The 23,560-nt window shown below is 43.0% G+C and overlaps 1 protein-coding gene across 1 annotated transcript in view; it reads left to right on the forward strand.

Annotated features, from left to right (window-relative positions):
• ERP29 (endoplasmic reticulum protein 29) overlaps window positions 1–22,899 on the forward strand; it is a 52,153-nt gene extending 29,254 nt beyond the window's left edge. Inside the window, exons 2-3 of the mRNA XM_075341846.1 lie at window positions 15,348–15,486; window positions 21,619–22,899. Coding sequence (XP_075197961.1) covers window positions 15,348–15,486; window positions 21,619–22,121 — 642 coding nt within the window. The 3' untranslated portion in view covers window positions 22,122–22,899. The remainder of the gene's footprint in view (window positions 1–15,347; window positions 15,487–21,618) is intronic.
• Window positions 22,900–23,560: the final 661 nt, after the last annotated feature.

Raw genomic sequence — 23,560 nt, forward strand, 5'->3', positions numbered from 1 at the left:
GGGAGTTTAGCTTGAGCATCTGGCATGAAGAGACCTAGGCCTTGCACTGGAATAAGGTGAATGGATGCCACTTTACTACCCGATCTTGTCAGCAGAAGAGAACTACAGACCCAATATTCGGTGACTTGTAAGTGACTTGGGGGAAGTTAAGTCTCTCTGAAGCCAAGAGGAAAGTGGCTAATACCAGTGCTGGAGAAATCAGGCGTCTTGTTTGTGGAGCAGTACGTGCAGTTGGCTTCTAGTGGAATAATCTTATAGTATGACCTGTTGTAAGAGTTCGGTCACATTCGCGAGTTTGGAACTGGGCATCGGGTGTTTGTAGAATAAAGGATCATGGAGGTTGGACACCTTGTACAACATTGAAGGCTGTTCAAGAAGAGCACACACAGGGGACATTTTTAAAGGTGGACAATCCCCAAAAAGGTGGTTCGCAGTCATTGTGATGTGCAAAGAGTAGTGGTTGGGAAGACTACCTTGGGGCATGGGAGACGCCGGAGTAGATCTGTGGAAGACTGCTCACTTAAAAACATGGTTTGGCCATGGACGAAAAAACACATGTGTGAACCTCACCCCTTTAAAGAGAATACATGTTGAGCCATTGCGAGGGAGGGTGACCATAACAAGTTGGGCTGTAGAGTTAGGCTGGGTTGTACTGGAACTCACAGAACTATTAAAATCTGAAGCAACCCAGTGGGAACCAAGACTATGACTGAATATGCATTGTAGAATTGTAACATACTGGAGGATATGTGCCTGTTATCCGAGGTGTAAAGTTGTTGCTGAGAATGAACCATTGAGTAAAGTACTGTTGTTTGAAATGAAATGGTTTCCTTGTGCGTACGAGTCATCATCCGGTCCTGGCTAGAGAAAAACGAACTTGAGGTTCGGTGTTCGTACCAAACACAAACTTTACAAAATAAGGCCTCTGCCACACTTACGTGACAAAACGTACCATTTTTGTCACGTACGTGTTAAAGGGGTGGTTTGATCCGTGTGTGCCGTGTTTGTGGCACGCACGTGTTCTCCGTGTGTTATACGTAATAACACACGGAGAACGGAAAGCCCCGACTTACCTACTTCTTCCGGTGCTGTCTGCGGTGCTGAATGTCAGTCTCCGCCCCAGGCCATGCCCCGCTGACGCTACTTCCGGCCCCCAGTGAAGGAGAAGCGCTGTTCAAATTCACTGGGGGACGGATGCAGGGGACAGCCGCGGCAGAGACAGCAGGACTCGTGGAGGTGAGTATGTGTTTATTTAATTTTTAACATGTCACGTGACTTTCTCCGGCGCGTGTCACACTGACCCGCATCCACACTACATCCGAGTGGTACGGGTGCGGGCCGTGTGACACCCGTGGTCCCGGAAAAAAACTGACATGCTGCCGTTTTGAAAAAATGGACACACGTAAGTACGGAACGGACACACGTTCCGTTCCGAAATACTTACGTGTGTCCTAATCATTATGATTACCTAGGTCCCCGTGTGCACGTGTCTCCGGTACGTGGAAAAAAAGGCACACACGTTCCAGAGACACGTGAGTGTGGCAGAGGCCTAAAACAGAGTTCGGGTGCTTTATGTATGAACACCACTTACATGAGCATTGATGTGCTCCAGTACGCTCGGTGCTCAATCCAATGCGAGCTGCTTGCAGTGTTTGATCGGCTGACACTGGGTTAAAAAAAGCGCCAGTGAATGTAGTGAGTAGCAAAAAAAAATTTGAGAAAAATCACGCCCATCTGCCCCCTGAAGTGTTCTGTTTATGGCTGGCTGTATGTGGGTAGTCAAGTCCAGGTCCCAAACCAAACTTTAGCTAAGGCCTCTTTCACACGTACGTGCCTCCGGTACGTGTATGGTCTGTTTCCTCACGTACCAGAGACACGTACACACGTACACCTATGTCTTCCTATGGTGTCGGACACGCATATGTATTTTCGCACGGAACGTGTGTCCGTTCCGTACATACGTGTGTCCGTGTGTTTCTCACGCCGACATGTCCGTTTTATCTCCGGCATCACAGGTGTCACACGGAACGCAATCGGGTCACACGTAACACACACGGACCACACGGATGTGTTCCGTGTGACATGCACCGGAGAAAAGACATGTGTCTGCGAGAAAATAAACAAAACATTACTCACCTTCTCCAGCCCTCCTGTCTCTGCTGCTGCTGTCACTTGCTGCCGACCGCCGCTCATTATGCTAATTGAATATTCACCTCACTGCGTCCGGAAGCAGCAGCAGCGGGGAGTCGGCAGGACCAGAGACCGAAGTTCAGCACCACGGACAGCGACGCCAGGGACAGGTGAGCAGAAAGTTCCCGTTCTCCGTGTGTTTTCACGGATAACACACGGAGAACACACGTAGGCCATGCACACAGCACACCGAGGGCAATACGCACCTTTGACACGGATGTGTAAAAGAGGCCTAAAGTCCTGATGAAGTCATTGAACCAAACTTCAGCGGGTCCGCTCATCTGTAGTCCAGTGAATTAAAAAGACAATTGTAAATTAAAAACTGTATCAGTAAAAACAACATCTTGTCCTCCAAAAAGAAGTAGCCATATATAGCACTATCAGTGGAAAAATAAAAAAGATACAACACTCAGAATACAGTGATGCAAAAACTATTTCTATAAAATTGAAAAACTCAAAGATGATATCGCTGGGCACTCTTCACAGTATGCGGAGGCAATCTTACTGGGAACTCCGTTATACCATCACCAACATGGGAGCATCACACACCACGGTTCTTAGATGGTTAATATCTTCAGCAGAAAGGCAGAAAAAACAACACAGCTACCGTGGTGCTCTTTCAAAGAAAACACTCGTTCATATTGAAAAACAGAATGATGGAAAGGCACTCACCAGTAAAGCTGTACAAAAATCCTTTTTTGAAAAAACGGGTTATGGATCAGGACATCAGAGGAGGGAAAAACACACAAACATGCCGGACAATGGCCGTTTCGCGCCCTCTCGGGGGTGCTTCTATGGTGGACCCGTAGAAACACCCCGAGAGGGCGCGAAACAGCCGTTGTCCAGCATGTTTGTGTGTTTTTCCCTCCCCTGATGCCCTGATCCGTAACTCGTTTTTTCAATAAAGGATTTTTGTACAGCTTTACCAGCTATTGCCTTTCCATCTTTCTATTTTTCAATATTTCTATAAAATTGTTTTTATTGTGTAAAAGTGACAATTACAAAATAGATAATAAAAATATAAATGTAGTATCGCTGTAATCGTACTGACCCAAAGAATAAAGCTGTCTTTTCACTTTTACCACGCACTAAAAGGTATAACAAAAAAAACAACCTATTTCTAAATTACTGATTTTTGTTCATTCTGCATCCTAAAAATCAGAATAGAAAGCGATCAAAAAATATTATGTGCCCGAATATGATACCAATAAAAACGTCAAATCACCCCTCAAAAAACAAGCCTTCACATGACTCTGTTGGCAGAAATATATAGAAATATTATAGCTCTCAAAATAAGGTGATGCAAAATCTTTATGCATGCAAGATGACCCAGGAATCTCACAGAACTCTAAAGCTGGCTTTACACGCAACGACATTGCTAACGAGATGTCGTTGGGGTCACGGAATTCGTGACGCACATCCGGCCTCGTTAACGACGTTGTTGCGTGTGAAACGCACGAACGACCGTTAAACGATCAAAATTACTCACCTAATCGTTGAACGTTGTCCGGTCGTTCTAATCCCGATTATCGTTGCTGTTGCAGGATGCAGATTGTTCGTCGTTCCTGCGGCAGCACACATTGCTATGTGTGACACCGCAGGAACGAGGAACATCACCGTCCCTGCGGCTGCCCGCAATGAGGAAGGAAGAAGGTGGGCGGGATGTTCGGCCCGCTCATCTCCGCCCCTCCGCTTCTATTGGTCGGCCGCTTAGTGAAGCCTCTGTGACGCCGAACGAACCGCCCCCTTAGAAAAGAGGCGGTTCGCCGGCCACAGCGACATTGCTAGGCAGGTAAGTATGTGTGATGGGTCGGAGCGATGTTGTGCGCCACGGGCAGTGATTTGCCCTTGACGCACAACCGACGGAGGCGGGTGCTTTCACCAGCGACATCGCTAGCAATGTAGCTGTGTGTAAAGCCCGCTTTAGGCTATGTGTGCACAATTATGTTTTTGAACTTCTCAAAGACGCTGAGTTTTTGCCGCAAAAAAAGCACAAAAATGCAGCGGCAAAAACTCATGTATTTTTACTGCGTTTTGGTGCATTTTTGGCTGCGTTTTGCGGCATTTTTCCAATGCATTGCATGGGTGAAAAACGCAGGAAAGAATCGACATGTTCATTTTTTTTTTTTTTTAGCTCAAAAAATGCAGCTAAAAAAAAGCTGTGTGCTGACAGCTAAAACGAAAAGTCATAGACTTTGCTGGGGAAGCAAAGTCATGCAGTTTTGAGCCCCAAAACGCACCCGAAAAACGCCACGATAAATTCTCAGTGCGCACATAGCCTAAAGCGGGCTTTACACGCAACGACATAGCTAACGAGATGTCGTTGGGGGTCAAGGAATTCGTGACACACATCCGGCCTCGTTACCGACGTCGTTGCATGTGAAACGCACGAACGACCGTTAACGATGAAAATTACTCACCTAATCGTTGATCATTGTCTGGTCGTTCTAATCCTGATTATCGTTGCTGTTGCAGGACGCAGATTGTTCGTCGTTCCAGCGGCAGCACACATCGCTATGTGTGACACCGCAGGAACAAGGAATATCATCGTACCTGCGGTTCGCCGGCCACAGCGACGTCGCTAGGCAGGTAAGTATGTGTGCCGGGTATAAGCGATGTTGTGCACCACCGGCAGCGATTTGCCCGTGACGCACAACCGACGGGGCCGGGTGCTTTCACCAGCGACATCGCTAGTGATGTTGCTGTGTGTAAAGCCCGCTTTAGACTTTTCCAAGGAAGAATGGATGAAAATCCCTCAAACAAGAATTGAAAGACTCTTGGCTGGCTACAAAAAGAGTTTCGAAGCTGTGATACTTCCCAAAGGGTCTGCTACTAGGTACTAACCATGCAGGCTGCCCAAACCTTTGTATCTGTCTATTGACCTTTTTTGTTAAATTTAAAATGTAAAAGATGGAAAAAAAATATATATAGAAGGAAATGTGTAATCTCTAACTTTATGTCTTTTAGAGATTTTCATCTTCAACTTGCTTACCTGTTCACAATAAGGCCTAAGCCACACGACGAGAAAAACGGTGCGAGTGGAGTGCGATAAAACATTGCATTCCACTCGGACCAATATTAGCCTGTGTGCCCATGAGCGATTATTTTCTCAGCCCCAATCGGACCGAGAATACAATTGCAGCATGCTGCGATTATAATGCGATACTCTTTCTCTCGCACCCATTCAAGTCTATGGGGCGAGAGAAAAATCGCACTGCACTCACGGTACACCGGTTTACCGCGAGTGCAGTGTGAGAATGGCAATGACAGCTATGGAGGAGAGAGGGAGATAAATCCCTTCCTCCCCTCCTCAGCACCATCCCGCCCCCCGCAGCTGAGGTCCGCCCCCCGCAGCTGATGTCTGCTCGCACAGTCGGACCTCAGTAGCAGGGACACTCGCATGACACTCGGCTCCTGCTGTGCTGCCAGCGTGAGCCAAGTGTCATGCGAAGATCGCACTAGTGCCCCGTGTGGCGCCGGCCTAACAGTAATTTTAACCAGGGGTGCCCTAACTTTTGTATGCAACTGTATGTGTATATATATATATATATATATATATATATATATATATATACACATATATATATATACACACATATATATATACAGTTAGGTCCAGAAATATTTGGACAGTGACACAATTTTCGCGAGTTGGGCTCTGCATGCCACCACATTGGATTTGAAATGAAATCTCTACAACAGAATTCAAGTGCAGATTGTAACGTTTAATTTGAAGGTTTGAACAAAAATATCTGATAGAAATTGTAGGAATTGTACACATTTCTTTACAAACACTCCACATTTTAGGAGGTCAAAAGTAATTGGACAAATAAACCAAACCCAAACAAAATATTTTCATTTTCAATATTTTGTTGCGAATCCTTTGGAGGCAATCACTGCCTTAAGTCTGGAACCCATGGCCATCACCAAATGCTGGGTTTCCTCCTTCTTAATGCTTTGCCAGGCCTTTACAGCCGCAGCCTTCAGGTCTTGCTTGTTTGTGGGTCTTTCCGTCTTAAGTCTGGATTTGAGCAAGTGAAATGCATGCTCAATTGGGTTAAGATCTGGAGATTGACTTGGCCATTGCAGAATGTTCCACTTTTTTGCACTCATGAACTCCTGGGTAGCTTTGGCTGTATGCTTGGGGTCATTGTCCATCTGTACTATGAAGCGCCGTCCGATCAACTTTGCGGCATTTGGCTGAATCTGGGCTGAAAGTATATCCCGGTACACTTCAGAATTCATCCGGCTACTCTTGTCTGCTGTTATGTCATCAATAAACACAAGTGACCCAGTGCCATTGAAAGCCATGCATGCCCATGCCATCACGTTGCCTCCACCATGTTTTACAGAGGATGTGGTGTGCCTTGGATCATGTGCCGTTCCCTTTCTTATCCAAACTTTTTTCTTCCCATCATTCTGGTACAGGTTGATCTTTGTCTCATCTGTCCATAGAATACTTTTCCAGAACTGAGCTGGCTTCATGAGGTGTTTTTCAGCAAATTTAACTCTGGCCTGTCTATTTTTGGAATTGATGAATGGTTTACATCTAGATGTGAACCCTTTGTATTTACTTTCATGGAGTCTTCTCTTTACTGTTGACTTAGAGACAGATACACCTACTTCACTGAGAGTGTTCTGGACTTCAGTTGATGTTGTGAACGGGTTCTTCTTCACCAAAAGAAAGTATGCGGAGATCATCCACCACTGTTGTCATCCGTGGACGCCCAGGCCTTTTTGAGTTCCCAAGCTCACCAGTCAATTCCTTTTTTCTCAGAATGTACCCGACTGTTGATTTTGCTACTCCAAGCATGTCTGCTAAGGGTGCCAATACTTTTGTCTGGTCCATTTTTGGAGTTTTGTGTGAAATGATCAATGATTTGATTTTTGTTTCATTCTCTTTTGTGTTTTTTCATTGCAAGCAAAATAAATGAAGATAATAATACCAAAGAATTTGTGATTGCAATCATTTTCAAGAAGAAACTGAGTATTATCTCACAGAATTGCAGGGGTGCCAATACTTTTGGCCAGCACTATATATATATATATATATATATATATATATGCAGATGACCATAAAGAGGAAAGCAAAAACATTGTTTTTCTTGTTTTTCTTTTATATGGTCATTTGTATTTATATTTACTTCTGAATGTCACACTTTTACACCTTAAGGGCACGTTACACGCTACGATATATCTAACGATATGTCATCGGGGGCACGTCGTAAGTGATGCACATCCGGCATCGTTTGACATATCGTTGCGTGTGACAGCTACGAGCGTCTGTGATCGAGCAAAAATACTCACCTTATCGTTGCTCGTTGACACGTCGCTCATTTTCTAAAAATCGAACGTCCTTTTGCGCGCCGTTGTTCATTGTTCCCGAGGCAGCACACGTCGCTCCGTGTGACACCCTGGGAACGATGAACTGCAGCTTACCTGCGGCCGCCGGCAATGCGGAAGGAAGGAGGTGGGCGGGATATTACGTCATTTTTGTGTATGTCTGTTTAAGGCTATGTGTGCATGTTGAGTATTTGGTGCAGAGAAACACGTATGCATTTTTGGTGAGTTTTTGTGTCATGTGTTTTTCTTAATGAAGTCAATGGGTGGAAGGGCTTAGAAACACACCAACAATTGACATGCTGCAGATAATTTTCTGCACCAAATCTGCAAGGGAAAACATACGCAACCTGCGCACAGCACTTCAGGATTTTCATTGCCTTTGCTGGCATAGCTGGCATAAAGATAGGAATACAAATTTGTGTCAAATCTGCACCACAAAAATGCACTGTGCGCATATGGCTAAGAGTTAACAAATTTGGTTCCAGGTGTGATGAATTACCTGTAAGGGCTTGTTCGCACGTACCTGCTGAATATTCTGCAGCGATTTGACAGCACATGTACGCTTCAAATCGCTGCAGAAAGACTGCATAATGGATGCATCTTTTGTGCAGAAAAAAAGCCGATTTCATGAGCTCTGGATGCTGCCCCCACCATAGACAGAGTGGGAGCTGCATCCATAGCGCACGGAATAAGTGACATGCTGCTTTTTTGAACGCACGGATTTTGGTCAAAATTTTAGCACCCAAATCGCTGCGTTCAAAAAAGGAACATGCGCACGTATCCTGCACAAGCTTCATAGATTGTGCAGGTGACGCAGGACGCATTCATTTACGCTGCAGTGCAATACGCAGCGTAAATGCATGTAATTACGCAACGTGCGCACACAGCCTAACTGTTTTATGCCACGCCACCCATGATACGACTAAGGGCCACAATGGCTCCAAACTCATATTCGCATGGGCCCATTTTTTGTCCTCTATGTTTGATATGGCTTACTGCTATGTTAAGAAGATTTCAATAGACATGATTGACTTTATCCCATTTTGGACACTGGCATCGTCTCTTTTTACTCTATTGGCTCCACTACTGGCCGTGCTGTCCTGGTTTCCAGGCTCAACTGACTTCCATGGAAGACTGTCAGTCATCAATGTGGACTCATAGGTATAAAATTAGTATGGATTTAAATGAAGAAAATACAAGTTATGTCGCGTTCTCACATCTGTGTATCACGGTCTAAGTAAAGACTCACAAACTGCGGGTTTTCTGATCCGAACCTAACAACCTCATATCTGTCTAGAAGGCGGTTGAAGGCCTGGATTGGCCTGGATTGGATTGGACACATGGATGTGTGGATACGGCATTAACCTGAATAATTTCCCATAAAACAGTCTCATTCCCCTCCATAAAGCGCTGTCGACTGATTAGATAGACTCTGTGTTTGAGATGATGATGACACCAGCAAAGTTGACTGGACATTGATTTTATGCTGACATATTAGGCCAATACATGTCCAGGCCTGTTTGATTCCCTGAGTGCTGATAACAGGTTTTTCTTTTCAAGGACTAAGCTTCTAATGTTAGCAGTTATGATTGCTTTGTGTATGTTTAGATGCAGATGGACCGGTAGGAGCACTTGTCCCCAATTATGGCCCATCTAAGCAGGCCGACAATCACCAGTCGAACAAGGAAAATTCTTGTTTGTTTGCTTTGTTAATCCTTAATGTGCCTCTAAAAATTCTTGTCAGACTATTGTCCTGTGTAAACAGTAAAATTGCTGCCGATAACATAATATCCTATGGGCACAGAACAATCGTATTAATCATTTATTGTGCCTAGAAATCTGGTCGGACAGTCTAGACCGGCCAGTAAACGACCACCAATTGTCACACGTATAGCTGATCTAAGGATCTAAGGTTGTTTAATGGCCTGGGACAGCAGGTTTAAAGGCGCCATAAATAAGGGTCTCTGGTAATGTGTTTAGACAATAGTCTGCTGTCGCACATGTTTGTACTGGAGTGGAGCTAGAATATATATTGAAATGTTTGGTGTTCTGAGAGAGGAGTGTAGTGTGTGATATTTGTCAGTAAAATGGTGATCTGTGAAGATTTCTTGGGGTCTGTCAGTGCTCATCACTGGTGAGGTAGAGTTCTTGGGTGACTTTTCAATTATAGATCACTGCCAGCTTCCATCTTAGTGCTGAGCATCAGTACCCACTGACCAGCGACACCGAACTTTTGTATTATTTTTGTAGATGTGGACCACTTTACACTCATAACCAATGGAGGTTGAAGTCCCCATCTCCCCATCAGCAACGATGACCAAAGTTTTAGTCTGCGCCAAGCTTGGTGTGTGCCGACCATTTGCTATTAAGTTATTATGTGTTGCTTTGTAATCACAAATCTTTCATATCGGTAGGCTATAACTGACAAGCATCTGTGCCAAGTCCCCCTGTTTTAAACTATTAGGCTATGTGCGCACTAGAAAAGGGATTTTTCTCAAGAAAATTTCTTGAGAAACTTTCGTGAGTTGAAGATTACCGCACCTGTGGTAAAAAAAACGCACCAAAACCGCGGGAAAAACGCATGCGTTTTTGCCGCGGTTTTTCCGCAGGTTGGTCCCTGCGGTTTTTTTATGCTGAACTGCAATAAATAATATAAATAATAGATAGATAATCGATATATAGACAGATAATGGATTGAGGGAAAGATGGATAGATGAATAGATAGATAGATGAGAAAGACCTATATAATGTCCCACCCCCCTGCATATTCTAAGCTGGCACCCTTTAGTGACTTTCATGTGGCACTAAAGGGTACCTAGCCTTGTATTTAGCCAAAAAATAAATAAATAATTAAAAAAAAATGACGTGAGGTCCCCCAATCTTTTGTAGCCAGCTAGGGTAAAGCAGACAGCTGCAGCCTGCAGACCACAGCTGGCAGCTTCACCTTGGCTGGTAATCCAAAACAGAGGACACCCCACACTGTTATTTTACATTAAATAAATAATTTAAAACAAAAAACGTGGGGTCCCCCCCAAATTGGATCACCAGCCAAGGTAAAGCAGACAGCTGGGGTCTGATATTCTCAGACTAGGAAGGTCCACTGTTATTGGACACTCCCCAGCCTAAAAATAGCAGGCTGCAGCCGCCCCAGAAGTGGCGTATCCATTAGACGTTCCAATCCTGGTGCTTCGCCCCAACTCATCCCGTTACCCTGGTGCGGTGGCAAACGGGGTAATATATGGGGTTGATGCCAGATGTGTAATGTCACCTTGCATCAAGCCCTGGGGTTAATGATGTCACGCGTCTATCAGATACCCGACATCACCAACCCAGTCAGTAAGAAATAAAAAATAGGCAACAAAAAAAGTTTTATTTGAAAAAACACTCCCCACATTCCCTCTTTCACCAATTTATTGACAAGAACAATCAAATCCGGGTCCGGCGTAATCCAAAAAGGGTATATATGCAGATGACCATAAAGAGGAAAGCAAAAACATTGTTTTTCTTGTTTTTCTTTTATATGGTCATTTGTATTTATATTTACTTCTGAATGTCACACTTTTACACCTTAAGGGCACGTTACACGCTACGATATATCTAACGATATGTCGTCGGGGGCACGTCGTAAGTGATGTACATCCGGCATCGTTTGACATATCATTGCGTGTGACAGCTACGAGCATCTGTGATCGAGCAAAAATACTCACCTTATTGTTGCTCGTTGACACGTCGCTCATTTTCTAAAAATTGATCGTCCTTTTGCGGGGGGGTGGTCCCACGATGATCCATACCATAGTCACTGTCCCAGTCAATGAAGAACAGAAGGTTCCCCATTGGTTGGGAGAGTAATGCAGTGACCTGAGCTAACATCAATAGGTCAGCCCAGGTCACTGCAGGGGATGACAAGCGCTGCCATCAGGAGGTTAGATGAGATCATTACCTGCTGTGACGATCTCCTGCAATCCTACCATCAGCGCTGTCACTGCCTTTTATGCCCGCCGCGTTCTCAGCAGTATCGCGAGAGCCTGTGACGTCACCACCAGTGACAGTCTCGGGCCGCGGGCATAGATGGCAGTGACAGGAGGCAGGAGATCGTCACAGCAGGTAATGATCTCATCTCACCTCCTGACAGCAGCGCCCGTCATCCCCGCGGCTGCACGCACTGCTGTGTGTCAGTGTCTGCCTGCGCTGCACATCCGGCGTCACTTGCGATGTCGTAGTGTGTAAATCCTAGATGATACGATGAACGAGCGCAAAAGCGTCGTTATGGTATCATCGGTGCAGGCTCCGACATTTCCATAATGCCGGTGCCGCGACAGGTACGATGTAGTTCCTCGTTCCTGCGGAAGCACACATCGCTGTGTATGAAGCCGCAGGAGCGAGGAACATCTACCTGCCGCCAGCGACTATACGGAAGGAAGGAGGTGGGCGGGATGTTTACATCCTGCTCATCTCTGCCCCTCCGCTGCCATTGGCCGCCTGCCGTTTGACGTCGCTGTGACGCCGCTTGACCCGCCCCCTTAGGAAGTAGGCGGGTCGCCGGGCAGGTGAGTGCATGTGAAGCTGGCGTAGCGATAATTATCGCTACGCCAGCTATCACAAGATATAGTACCTGCGACAGGGGCAGGGACTATCGCGTGCGACATCGCAGCATCGGCTTGCGATGTCGCAATGTGCAAAGCCCGCCCAAGGCTAAGGGTGCCAATACTTTTGTCTGGTCCATTTTTGGAGTTTTGTGTGAAATGATCAATGATTTGATTTTTGTCTCATTCTCTTTTGTGTTTTTTCATTGCAAGCAAAATAAATGAAGATAATAATACCAAAGAATTTGTGATTGCAATCATTTTCAAGAAGAAACAGAGTATTATCTCACAGAATTGCGGGGGTGCCAATACTTTTGGCCAGCACTATATATATATATATATATATATATATATATATATATATATATATATATATATATATACAGATGACCATAAAGAGGAAAGCAAAAACATTGTTTTTCTTGTTTTTCTTTTATATGGTCATTTGTATTTATATTTACTTCTGAATGTCACACTTTTACACCTTAAGGGCACGTTACACGCTACGATATATCTAACGATATGTCGTCGGGGGCACGTCGTAAGTGATGCACATCCGTCATCGTTTGACATATCATTGCGTGTGACAGCTACGAGCGTCTGTGATCGAGCAAAAATACTCACCTTATTGTTGCTCGTTGACACGTCGCTCATTTTCTAAAAATCGATCGTCCTTTTGCGGGGGGGTGGTCCCACGATGATCCATAGCATAGTCACTGTCCCAGTCAATGAAGAACAGAAGGATCCCCATTGGCTGGGAGAGTAATGCAGTGACCTGAGCTAACATCAATAGGTCAGCCCAGGTCACTGCAGGGGATGACGAGCGCTGCCATCAGGAGGTTAGATGAGATCATTACCTGCTGTGATGATCTCCTGCAATCCTACCATCAGCGCTGTCAGTGCCTTCTATGCCCGCCGCGTTCTCAGCAGTATCGCGAGAGCCCGTGACGTCACCACCAGTGACAGTCTCGGGCCGCGGGCATAGATGGCAGTGACAGGAGGCAGGAGATCGTCACAGCAGGTAATGATCTCATCTCACCTCCTGACAGCAGCGCCCGTCATCCCCGCGGCTGCACGCACTGCTGTGTGTCAGTGTCTGCCTGCGCTGCAGCGTGACAAGCTGCTGATACTGCGGGCAGACACTGACACACTGCTGTGCTGGCAGCGGCGGGGCCGGAGCGGGACACAGACTGCGCGGGCACCTGGAGGTCACACAGAAGTGCTTCTGTGCGGCGTCCAGGGAGTGTGACGTCTGTGTTTACTCTGCTCCGCTTCCTCTTCTGTCTTAATGACATCACTTCCTGCAAAACCGCAGGCAGCGATGAACATTACCGCACGTAAATCGCGGCTATACCGGGGGTATACCGCACATCATTTGCTACCTGCGGTATACCCCCGGAATTTCGCGATTACATTACAGTGAATGGAGTGAAATACCGGGGGTATACCGCAGGTACCTGCGGAAAAGAAGTGACATGCACATTTTCTCAAGAAATTTTCTCAAGAAAATCTTCACAAAGAGTTTTCTTGAGAAAAAAATGCAGTGTGCGCACAGCAATTTTTTTTACCATAAGTTTTGCTGGGAAATGTCTACGGAAAGATTTCAAACATTTCTCAAGAAATTTCCGCAGCAAAACCGCTGGTAAATCCGCGGGTAAAAACGCCTAGTGCGCACAGGGCCTTACTCTCTATGCTTGCTTGGAGTAAACTTTCAGTTGCATGTTTTTGAACTGTCTGCCTCGTTTGTATACTCTAATGAGCCACCATCATTCAGAACTCACCCTTGTACATTGCTCTCAACTATTGGGTCTTGCTAACCCTGAAGATGAATAGAATGAAGAAGCAGAAGTACAGAACAGATGGAAAATCAGAACTCCCAGGCTGTCTGTATTCTTTTACCACAGAGACCTTTAAAGGGAACCTTACAGCTGATGCATGCTGCCTGATTCTAGGTCAGCATGTTTCAGACTGTGGCTGTAATATTTTAGTTACATGTATTTAACTTTGAAACGCCACAACGTTTCAGAGGAAAATGTAGTTTGATAGCTGCTGGGGACTGAACCACATGGGAGACTAATCGGTCAGGCAGGTCCCCTGCAGGTTTTCCCTGCCCGCTGACAGTGAATGGCAGGTGTATCCCTGTGTGTTCATGAAGGGAGAGACCTGTCAGTCATTGACTGTGGGCAGAGAGAAATTGCCGGGGATCCGCCTTTTTGACTAATCTGTATCACATCTCCACCAGAACATGCTCCTGTGATGTCTGCTTCTGTCATCAAGTGTTGCCGTATTCACTCTGCGGCCAGTGCTGGTGATAGAGGACATGTTAAAATGAGAAGCTCTGGACAGCGTAGGCTCTTTCCACCTGCACTACCTTCCAGTCTGACAGAATGGGAATTTACTGTCCAACTGATGTCATCAGCTCCTGGCTTCAGTCTATTAGAACGCAACACACACTACTAAAGCTTACAGCTTACTGTTGGAAGTTGCCAGATATAGCTTGTGCTTCCCTGGATAACGCTGTTTGTTTTCTGCTTAGAATTGGTGTTTTCCTGTTTGACCTCGGCTTATTTGACGCTTATTCTGCCTGACAATTTAGTACTTTGATTCCCTCCTTGCTTTTGACCCAGCTCCCTGACTACTCTTTCTGCCTCTGGTTTGCACCTTAGGAGGGCAGCTCTTCTATAGGTGGCAATCCATTGGACCCTGTGTTTTATCCAGATCCCTGTATAGGGCGTCAAGGGTTTCTCTGGATTCTACCAAATGGAGTGGCTTGTGCAGTCTGTTCCGGTTAGCCATTTTCAGCCTGTGGCCTAAGACAGACGTTACAATCTGCTGTGTAACTTGTTCTCCGGCACCTATTAAACTATGTTGATCTCTAAAATGCAGCAGCATTTCAAAGTTAAAAATACCTGTCTGTAATCATAGATATATGGTCTGATACATGTTGCCCATGGATCGGGCAGGATGTATCAGCTATCAGATTCCCTTTAAGAATACAAAACAGTAAAGACTAATTACAAATTATTTTTCGGTGTATAAGAGATTTACGGTAGTTGCTTGTATAGTTAGGAATAACCTTTAATACTTTATGTTCAAAGGAGAAAATTATGATTTTAACGTATGTATAAAAGTTCAATTTTAAAAATGTTATTACATTAATTTTTTTTCAGGTAAAGCAAGCAAGTACATTGAGTATTTCCATAAAATATGCTGTTTTATCTTCTACTGTAGGTCATTCCAAAGATGAAGTTTGTGTTGGTAAAGTTTGATACTCAGTATCCGTATGGAGAAAAGCAGGACGAGTTCAAACAATTAGCAGAAAGTTCATCTTCCAGTAAAGAGCTTCTGGTGGCTGATGTTGGGATCTCAGGTAGTTCGACTGTGACTGTTGCTTCTCACTGTGCATGTCATTCTGAAAGCTAAAATTACATTCACTTGATATATTATTTTATGTGTTCATTTTTTATTTCCTTAATAGTAACTAAAATACATCTACTAAGGTACAGTAAATTATCTTACATACTGTATTTTTGGACTATAAGATGCCCCGAACCATAAGACGCACCTAGGTTTTCGAGGTGGAAACTAGGAAAAAGTAAATTTGAAACAAAAAATGTGGTCATGACGCATTGTTATGGGGGTTATGTCCCCAATTCTGTACTAATATCCCCCATTCTAGGCCCTTAAATGTATGTATGTCCCCCATCCTGGTATATATGATCCTCATCCTGGTATATATGTGCCTAGTATATATGATTCCCACCATGGGCCCATCATGGTATATTTGTCTCTTGCTATGCCACACACATACAAAAAAATAAATGATTCTAATCACCGTCCATCCGCCTCCCTCTTTGTCAATACCATGCACAGCTGTCGACTAATTCAAAATGACTATTCGCTTCCCCCACACCTGGGATTATGGGCATGGTGAGCAGTGAATATTAATTTCCTTTAACAGCAGACACACTGGTGGCTGGGGTGATCAGTGTGTCCGCTGTTGAAGAAATTAAATATTCACTGCACCCCATGCCCATAATCGCACCCACCTCTTGGTAGCAGTTTTAGTTCCTAGAGATGGGCTGGAGTATTGGTGTGGGAATCAATGAATACTCATTTTTTTTTAATAGCGGGCATACGTGTTCACCCTAGTCGCCGGCTTTCTGCAGCAGCGACCCTGCACCTGTGTACCACCCCACCGTCGCTCCCCCTCCCCCACCCATAGTAAGCCAGGCACATCCGGACTATAAGACATACCGCCCCCTTTCTTCCCTAATTTTGGGGGGGTGAGTGAGAAAAAGACAGTATTCCGCATCTTTGAAAGCAAAATTAATACTAAGAGCACCATGCCCATAATTTGAGTTTATAATATCTTTTATTATAACTCTGCTTGGTGTCATTCTTCCTAGTAATGTCGGAATATTTTGAGATCATTTCTTCTTTAGAGCTGTGTCACTGTATAGCATAATATTACACTGCATTTATGCAATGTATTGTCTGCATCGATAGCCTATCCTCTTTAAAGAAGGACTCTATCTGTATTTTTCAAATGTGTGTACATATGCCTGCCGCTTCTCTTCGGGATACAGTGCTGTTCTGCTCCACGTCTCAGTGATGTTTACCCCTCTGCAGACTCTCTGGGTCACAATGTGCTCTGTGTGACCTGAAAGTGGCTTTTAAAATGAAAGTTGATGGTGCGTCAAAACGAGTCTCCATAGGCTTTCATTGTAAATCAGACTTCCAGCTCACGCTTAGAATGAACTGGCTAGTTGGAATCCCAGTGACAAGCGGAGCAGCACTGCGCTGGATCCCGAAGAGAGTGGCACTAGATGAGCATATTAATACACTCATACCACACTACATGCATATATACACAGATTTAATGAACTAATATGTATTTCTTTAAGGCGTGTGTAACTACAATCTGACAGTCCTTTAACTACGGGTTTGAAAATACTGCATTATCAATTCATTCCTATATTCCCAGAAAAAATTCCAGAGCAGAGCCACAAATTGCATGCTAAGAAAAGTTGCTTCAGCATTTTTATTTTCATATGTACCCTTTAAAGCTAAACCCAAACCCGAGCTTGGGACGTGTGCACATTAGATTGTGATTTCACCTTCATAAATTTAGTGTTATGAAGATCATAAATTGTCACAAAACTGTCCATTATTATTGTCACTGTTCTATAACTCTAGATCAAATGTGAGAACGCTGCGCAGAGCGGTGATGGCGGTGCGCCAGTCGTAGACAACTTAAGCCTTTGCCATAGGTGTATCTACTTCCTTGAACGCAACAGTAAAAGTCTGGTAAAAGCCTAATCTAACTATGGACCTTGTCAGATTTCTTTGCTGATGTTAAATTCATTAAGGCTAAGTCTACAATGCATTTGTGTCCATGATCAGGCGCATACACTCAGATAAAATGTTTCCATGAAATAGGAAAAAGCACAGTAGAGGCTGAAGAACATGTCTTGTGCAGCTGCCTTCATGTCCCAAGCTGTGTGTAAACTTCAGCCCACAGAAGGGAAAGGCCTAACGTTAGCTTCAGAAGTCTTTCTATGCCAAATACCCCTAATAAATTTATTTATATCAAAGTATCAGCAAAGCTTTGGTTATATACTGTGCCACATATTGAAAGCACTGTGAGTACCTCTGTGGTACATGTACCAAAAATAGAGAACCTAAGATCTAAAAGAAAAATGAAGAAAGCTTAGAGGGGCTGTCCAGTCACCAGCTTATGAAGACCTATGCTTAGGATAGGTTGTCAAACTGAGACGATGAAGGGCCAGCACCCTCACCGATCAACAGGTCTAAGGGTACTGTCCCAGTTTAGCGACGCTCCAGCGATCCCAACAGCGATCTGACCTGGTCAGGATTGCTGGTGCATCGCTACATGGTCGCTGGTTAGCTGTCAATCAGGCAGATCTCACCAGTGACCAGCCAGCAGCGACGCGTGGAAGCAATGCTGCGCTTGGTAACTAAGGTAAATATCGGGTAACCAAGCGCTTGGTTACCCGATATTTACCTTGATTACCAGCGCACACCGCTTAGCGCTGGCTCCCTGCACTCCAAGCCAGAGTACACATCGGGTTAATAAGCAAAGAACTTTGCTTATTTACCCGATGTGTACTCTGGCTACGTGTGCAGGGAGCCGGTACTGGCAGCGTGAGAGCGGCGGACGCTAGAAACCAAGGTAAATATCGGGTAACCAAGCAAAGGGCTTTGCTTGGTTACCCGATATTTACCTTGGTTACAGCTTACCGCAGGCTGCCAGACGCCGGCTCCCTGTTCCCTGCACATTCAGATCGTTGCTCTCTCACTGTCAAACACAGCGATGTGTGCTTCACAGCGGGAGAGCAACGTCCAAAAAATGAACCAGAACCGTGTGTAAAGAGCAGCGATCTCACAGCAGGGGCCAGATCGCTGCTCAGTGTCACACACAGCGAGATCGCTAATGAGGTCACTGGTGTGTCACAAAAAACGTGACTCAGCAGCGATCTCGCTAGCGATCTCGCTATGTGGAAGTACCCCAACCTCCACCACATGAACGATACGTAATCAATATCTGGTGAACGAGCAACCAATTAACTGATATTTAGTGACCATAGCAGAATACACATGGCTATGTCAATTTTTAGTTGCCATCCAATGCATTTCTATATACTCTGCAATGACTCAGGAACGTTTTACCTCTTTTATTACCATGAAATCAGAAAAAAAACAATGATTTTAGAAGTAACTCTGAGTTCCACCATATGATTGAGTGTCCCATTGTTCTGACTTCCGAGAACTTGGGACTGAGGAGGAGACTGCCCGTCTTACCTAAAATAGCAGATGTTTTGACATTAACCAGTGTGAACGTCTGTTTGTTAATAGGATTAATCCTACGACGCGAGATTTTATGGTGAGATTAACAAATACAATCATGTTCTTGACCCTTTTGTCATTGCTGAGTAAGTCTTTTCCAATATTGCACTTTGCATTATGGATATTGTAAGTATTTTTAGAAAATGTTTACTTCTGAACAATTTTGACTTTATTTGACCTTGAATTGTTTATCATTGCTCCATGACAGGCTGTTTAGGATCACACGATCATTTTTAGAGAAATCTCACCGGACATTATTTTGAACCATTTGTAAATGGCTGTAATTGAAAAATCTATCTGCCTTATTCTGCTGAGTAGACTAATGCGGCAGGCTGCACTATTTAGCTTGTAAAAGTCATAGGAATCACATAGAGCTTGGACAAAGAAGGAATAAAGCATTCCTAATGGTTATCAACGATAGGTAAGATTGCAAGATCATTTCCCCCGATACCTAGGGAGAAATATGTGGCCTCAACTACCCAGATTATTTCTACATTTAGCCATTTTAACTTTTACAGAATTTTAATTTTGACACTCACACAGATTTGAACAACAATCTATCAATGATTGGTCAACGATCCATCTTTCCTAATGTCATTGAATATGTAGGAACATCTTTTGGTTTGAGAATCTAAAGGAGCTGTAATAACGCAGGTATGCTGTATGTTACACAGACATAGGTCGTTACAGCTATTGGCAACTTGACAAAGTGGTACTAGGATCAATTTTAACAGAAATGTATCATTGCCTGTACGATAGTATTCTGGTGTAAAAAATAAAAAAAGGTTACATTTTATGCAATTATTACATAGTTACATAGGTTGAAAAAACTTCTAGGTCCATCTAGTTCAACCTTCCTCCACCAATTATATATTTTGTTACTAATTAATTTATAACCAACAATGTTGTGTGTACTGATGTACTGAGGAAATCATCCAGCCCTTTTTTTTTAAAGTTGTTAGTGTCTGCCATAGGGAATTCTACAATCTGACTGCTCTAACTGTAAATAACACTTTCCTATTTAGCTGTTGGAATCGCTTTTCTTCCACTCGCAGTGAATGCCCCCTGGTCCTTAGTATTGTCTTTGGAAGGAATAAGTCATGTGCCAGTCCTTTGTATTGACCACACATGTATTTATACATATAAATAAGATCTCCTCTGAGACGTCTTTTTTCTAAGCTAAGCCCAACTTTTTCAACCTCTCATCATATGGAAGGCTTAGCATTCTTAGCAATAATTATTTTGCTGCCTTTGAACTGACTCAAGCTTCTGAATATCCTTTTTAAAATGTGGAGCCCAAAACTGGATCCTATATTCTAGGTGTGGCCTTCCAGGTGACTTATAGAGGGGTGACAATACGTTGGGGTAGCAATACTGAAACTCCAGTCATAATAATGATATTTTCTACAAAATCATATGTATCGATCTGTAATGTGTATGTTGTTTTATATAAAAGATTATTCCTATCTTGAGCCATTATGGCATATCCACAGAGTAAGACCTAAATAAGTACAGCTTCCATTCATGAAGACCAGTGGTCCCTAGACATCCATGTACAGATTCTGGCTGTTACAATTTATAGTTTTATATTTAGGATTTGTGCATAACTTTCATGTACGTCAACTTCATTGCTTGTATGAGCTCACATGTCGATATGGATTCTCTATTCCATGGGTCAAGGTAAGTGACAGGGAACAAAGGGGATGGCTTAGCAGGCAGATGTCACCTGGATCAACGAGGACCAGGACAGCAGGGCATGTGGATAGCAGGTAGACAAGTATGGCAAAAAACACCAGAGGACACTGAGCCAAGAGTGTAGACATAGATAGGACACGCACATTGCATAAGTCAATAGTACACATGAAAATAAGCAGCTTTTAAATATATATATACACACACACATATATATATATATATATATATATATATATATATATATATATATATATATATATATATATATAATGTACATAGATGTTATATATTTATACTGATGCTCCCACCCCTAGGTACATAAAGCTGCACTAAGCGGCAAGCTATCTGCTGCAACTTGCTAAATCCAAATAAAAAAAATTAAAAAAATATTTATATATCAGTATATATAGATATATAGTGTAAATCGTGCTAACATGGATCAAAAATGAATTTTAATATATCTCATTAGAGAAATCTTCTTTCTATTCCTGTACTGATCAATCATTTTCAATTCACTGATAGAATCTGTATCAGTGAAGACAAATTGTTATGTCACTAAATTGTGAGATGATATTTGCTGCCGATGAAATTCTATGAAGGAGAGAGGAGGAGCTAGAGACAGAGGGAGGGTCTAGAAACAGAACCCCTCTGCATAGAATCTCATCAGCTGCAACTATCATCTCATAATTCAGTGACGTAACAATCTGTCTTCATTCATTCTCAAAATTCTCAATCGGTAAAATCTGTCTTCAGTTATCCGTCCAGGAGGAGAAACAAGGATATATTCAGAGAGCAATCTATTACAAAGTTGCTTCTTTTCATACTTACTGTTGATTTACGAAATACAAATTAAAACAATGGTTACTCTTTAAAGACACTGGCCTTTCATAAATGCTTTTAGAGCTTATTTTGTATTGTCCCTTCTTTTTAATTACAGATTACGGAGATAAACTTAACATGGAGCTGGGTGAGCGGTACAAACTGGATAAGGAAAATTTCCCATATTTTTATCTGTTTCTAAATGGTGATATTGAAAACCCAATCCCGTACACTGGAGTGGTTAGGACCAGTGCTATCCAACATTGGTTGAAGACTCATGGAGTATATTTGGGCATGCCTGGGTGCCTGGAGGACTATGATATGTTGGCTGGAGAATTCAGAGAGTCCACCAGTAAAGAGGAGAGGAGCAGGCTCCTTAAGAAAGCTCAGACCATGTCGGTCAGTGTTAGAGAGCTGGAGAAACAGTCTGCGGAGCAATATATGAAGATCATGAGCAAAATCCTGGACCAAGGAGAGAACTTTGCTAACAATGAGTTTGAACGCATTACAAAACTGATTGAAAAAAATAAGATGAGTGACTCCAAGAAAGAAGATCTACAGAAGAGGCTCAATATTCTCAGCAGCTTCCAGAGCAAAACTCAAGACAAACAGGAGCTTTAAAAAGAGAGATCATATATTTATTCCAAAGGTCTAAGAAACTGTACAAGAAACATTCTGCTGTTCATGAAGTGTGATGGCACACATCTGCTCTTACCATTGGAAGTCTTTCATCCCTCCCTATTTTGATATAAAATGTGTTTTGATTATTTGACACCAGAACAGGAGTCTATGTTCCTATATTTCAGCAATATAGTATTATATTTTAAAACAAATAATAGTATTTCTGGTTACTTTTGTAATGTCAATTCTTTGATGCGATAGGTGTCTAATTTTTAGGGTTCCCAATTAAAAAAATACTTCCCCTGCCTTGATAACAGCTTGTGAAATTAGTACATAATGCCTTATTAGAAGGTTGTCCCTTTAATCATGTGAGAAGTTAATGTGCATTTCCCATTTACCTACATGTAAAAGACCAGCCCCCCCCACCTATTCATCACCAGGCACAATTTGGGGTTTTATTGTACATGCTCTTTTAACAGCTCTATAAAAAAATATTCTGATATTGAAATAAATAATTTATGCACTTTTTTTTTCCTTATACATGGGGCTTAATTTTTGTAAACTTTTTTATATTCTTTTTGGTTTTTTTTGCTGATATCGGAGGAACGTGTAAAGAAAAATTGGAAATACGGTCAATGTTTCACTTATTATTGTTTTACAACCTCGAAAGACTGATAAAACACCGTAAATATATATTGGACATATATATATTTTTTTTTCTTCAATGGAAGTGTGGCTGGAGACTGGACAGGATTCAGACATTTTTTTTTTTTTTTTTTACATAATATGCCCTGGATAATGTCTTAAAAGACCTTTTAGTGGGCATATTTATACAATACATTTATTTTATTGCTGATTTTGCCTGTAAATTTGGCTGGTATATTAGCCCCACTTACAATGGAATTTCAGCCTCTTGGCTGCAAAGCAGAGCTGTTTGGGTTTCCTAAGCATCTACTGCTCCCTCCCTAAACCCATTTTCTTTGGCTCCAAAGGAAAAAGCACGGTAAGTTCTACTGCTTCCTAATTTGTATACACAAGCGCTGCCTATATAGAGATTGAGATGGTATACATGGCAGCAAACCATGTCTCACAGCCAGCTTCCCACTACCACAGCTCCATGATTTTGTACAAGTTGGTTAAACTGCCAAGGCATTATAGAAAGGCAGTGCAGGGAGAACTGTAGATCGCCCAGACGTTTAGTATGTGGGCAGTCCAGAAGTGGTTAAAAAGGACCTTTTATCAGTTTGATCATGTTAAACTGGCCATATTGTTGATTAGTGACTGAAAAGGTGAGTAAAATATAGTTTTAAAAAAATAAAATAAAAATCTTATTTCTGTTGAGGAGATACTAGGTTGTAAAGTTATTATTAGATTACCCCAACTGGGTGTTACCAGATTCTGCTCTGAGGTCTTATACTTTAATTCCTCCGTGACATTGC

This window comes from Anomaloglossus baeobatrachus, chromosome 1 (genome assembly GCF_048569485.1).
Source record: "Anomaloglossus baeobatrachus isolate aAnoBae1 chromosome 1, aAnoBae1.hap1, whole genome shotgun sequence".
NCBI classification, from domain to species: Eukaryota; Metazoa; Chordata; class Amphibia; order Anura; family Aromobatidae; genus Anomaloglossus; species Anomaloglossus baeobatrachus.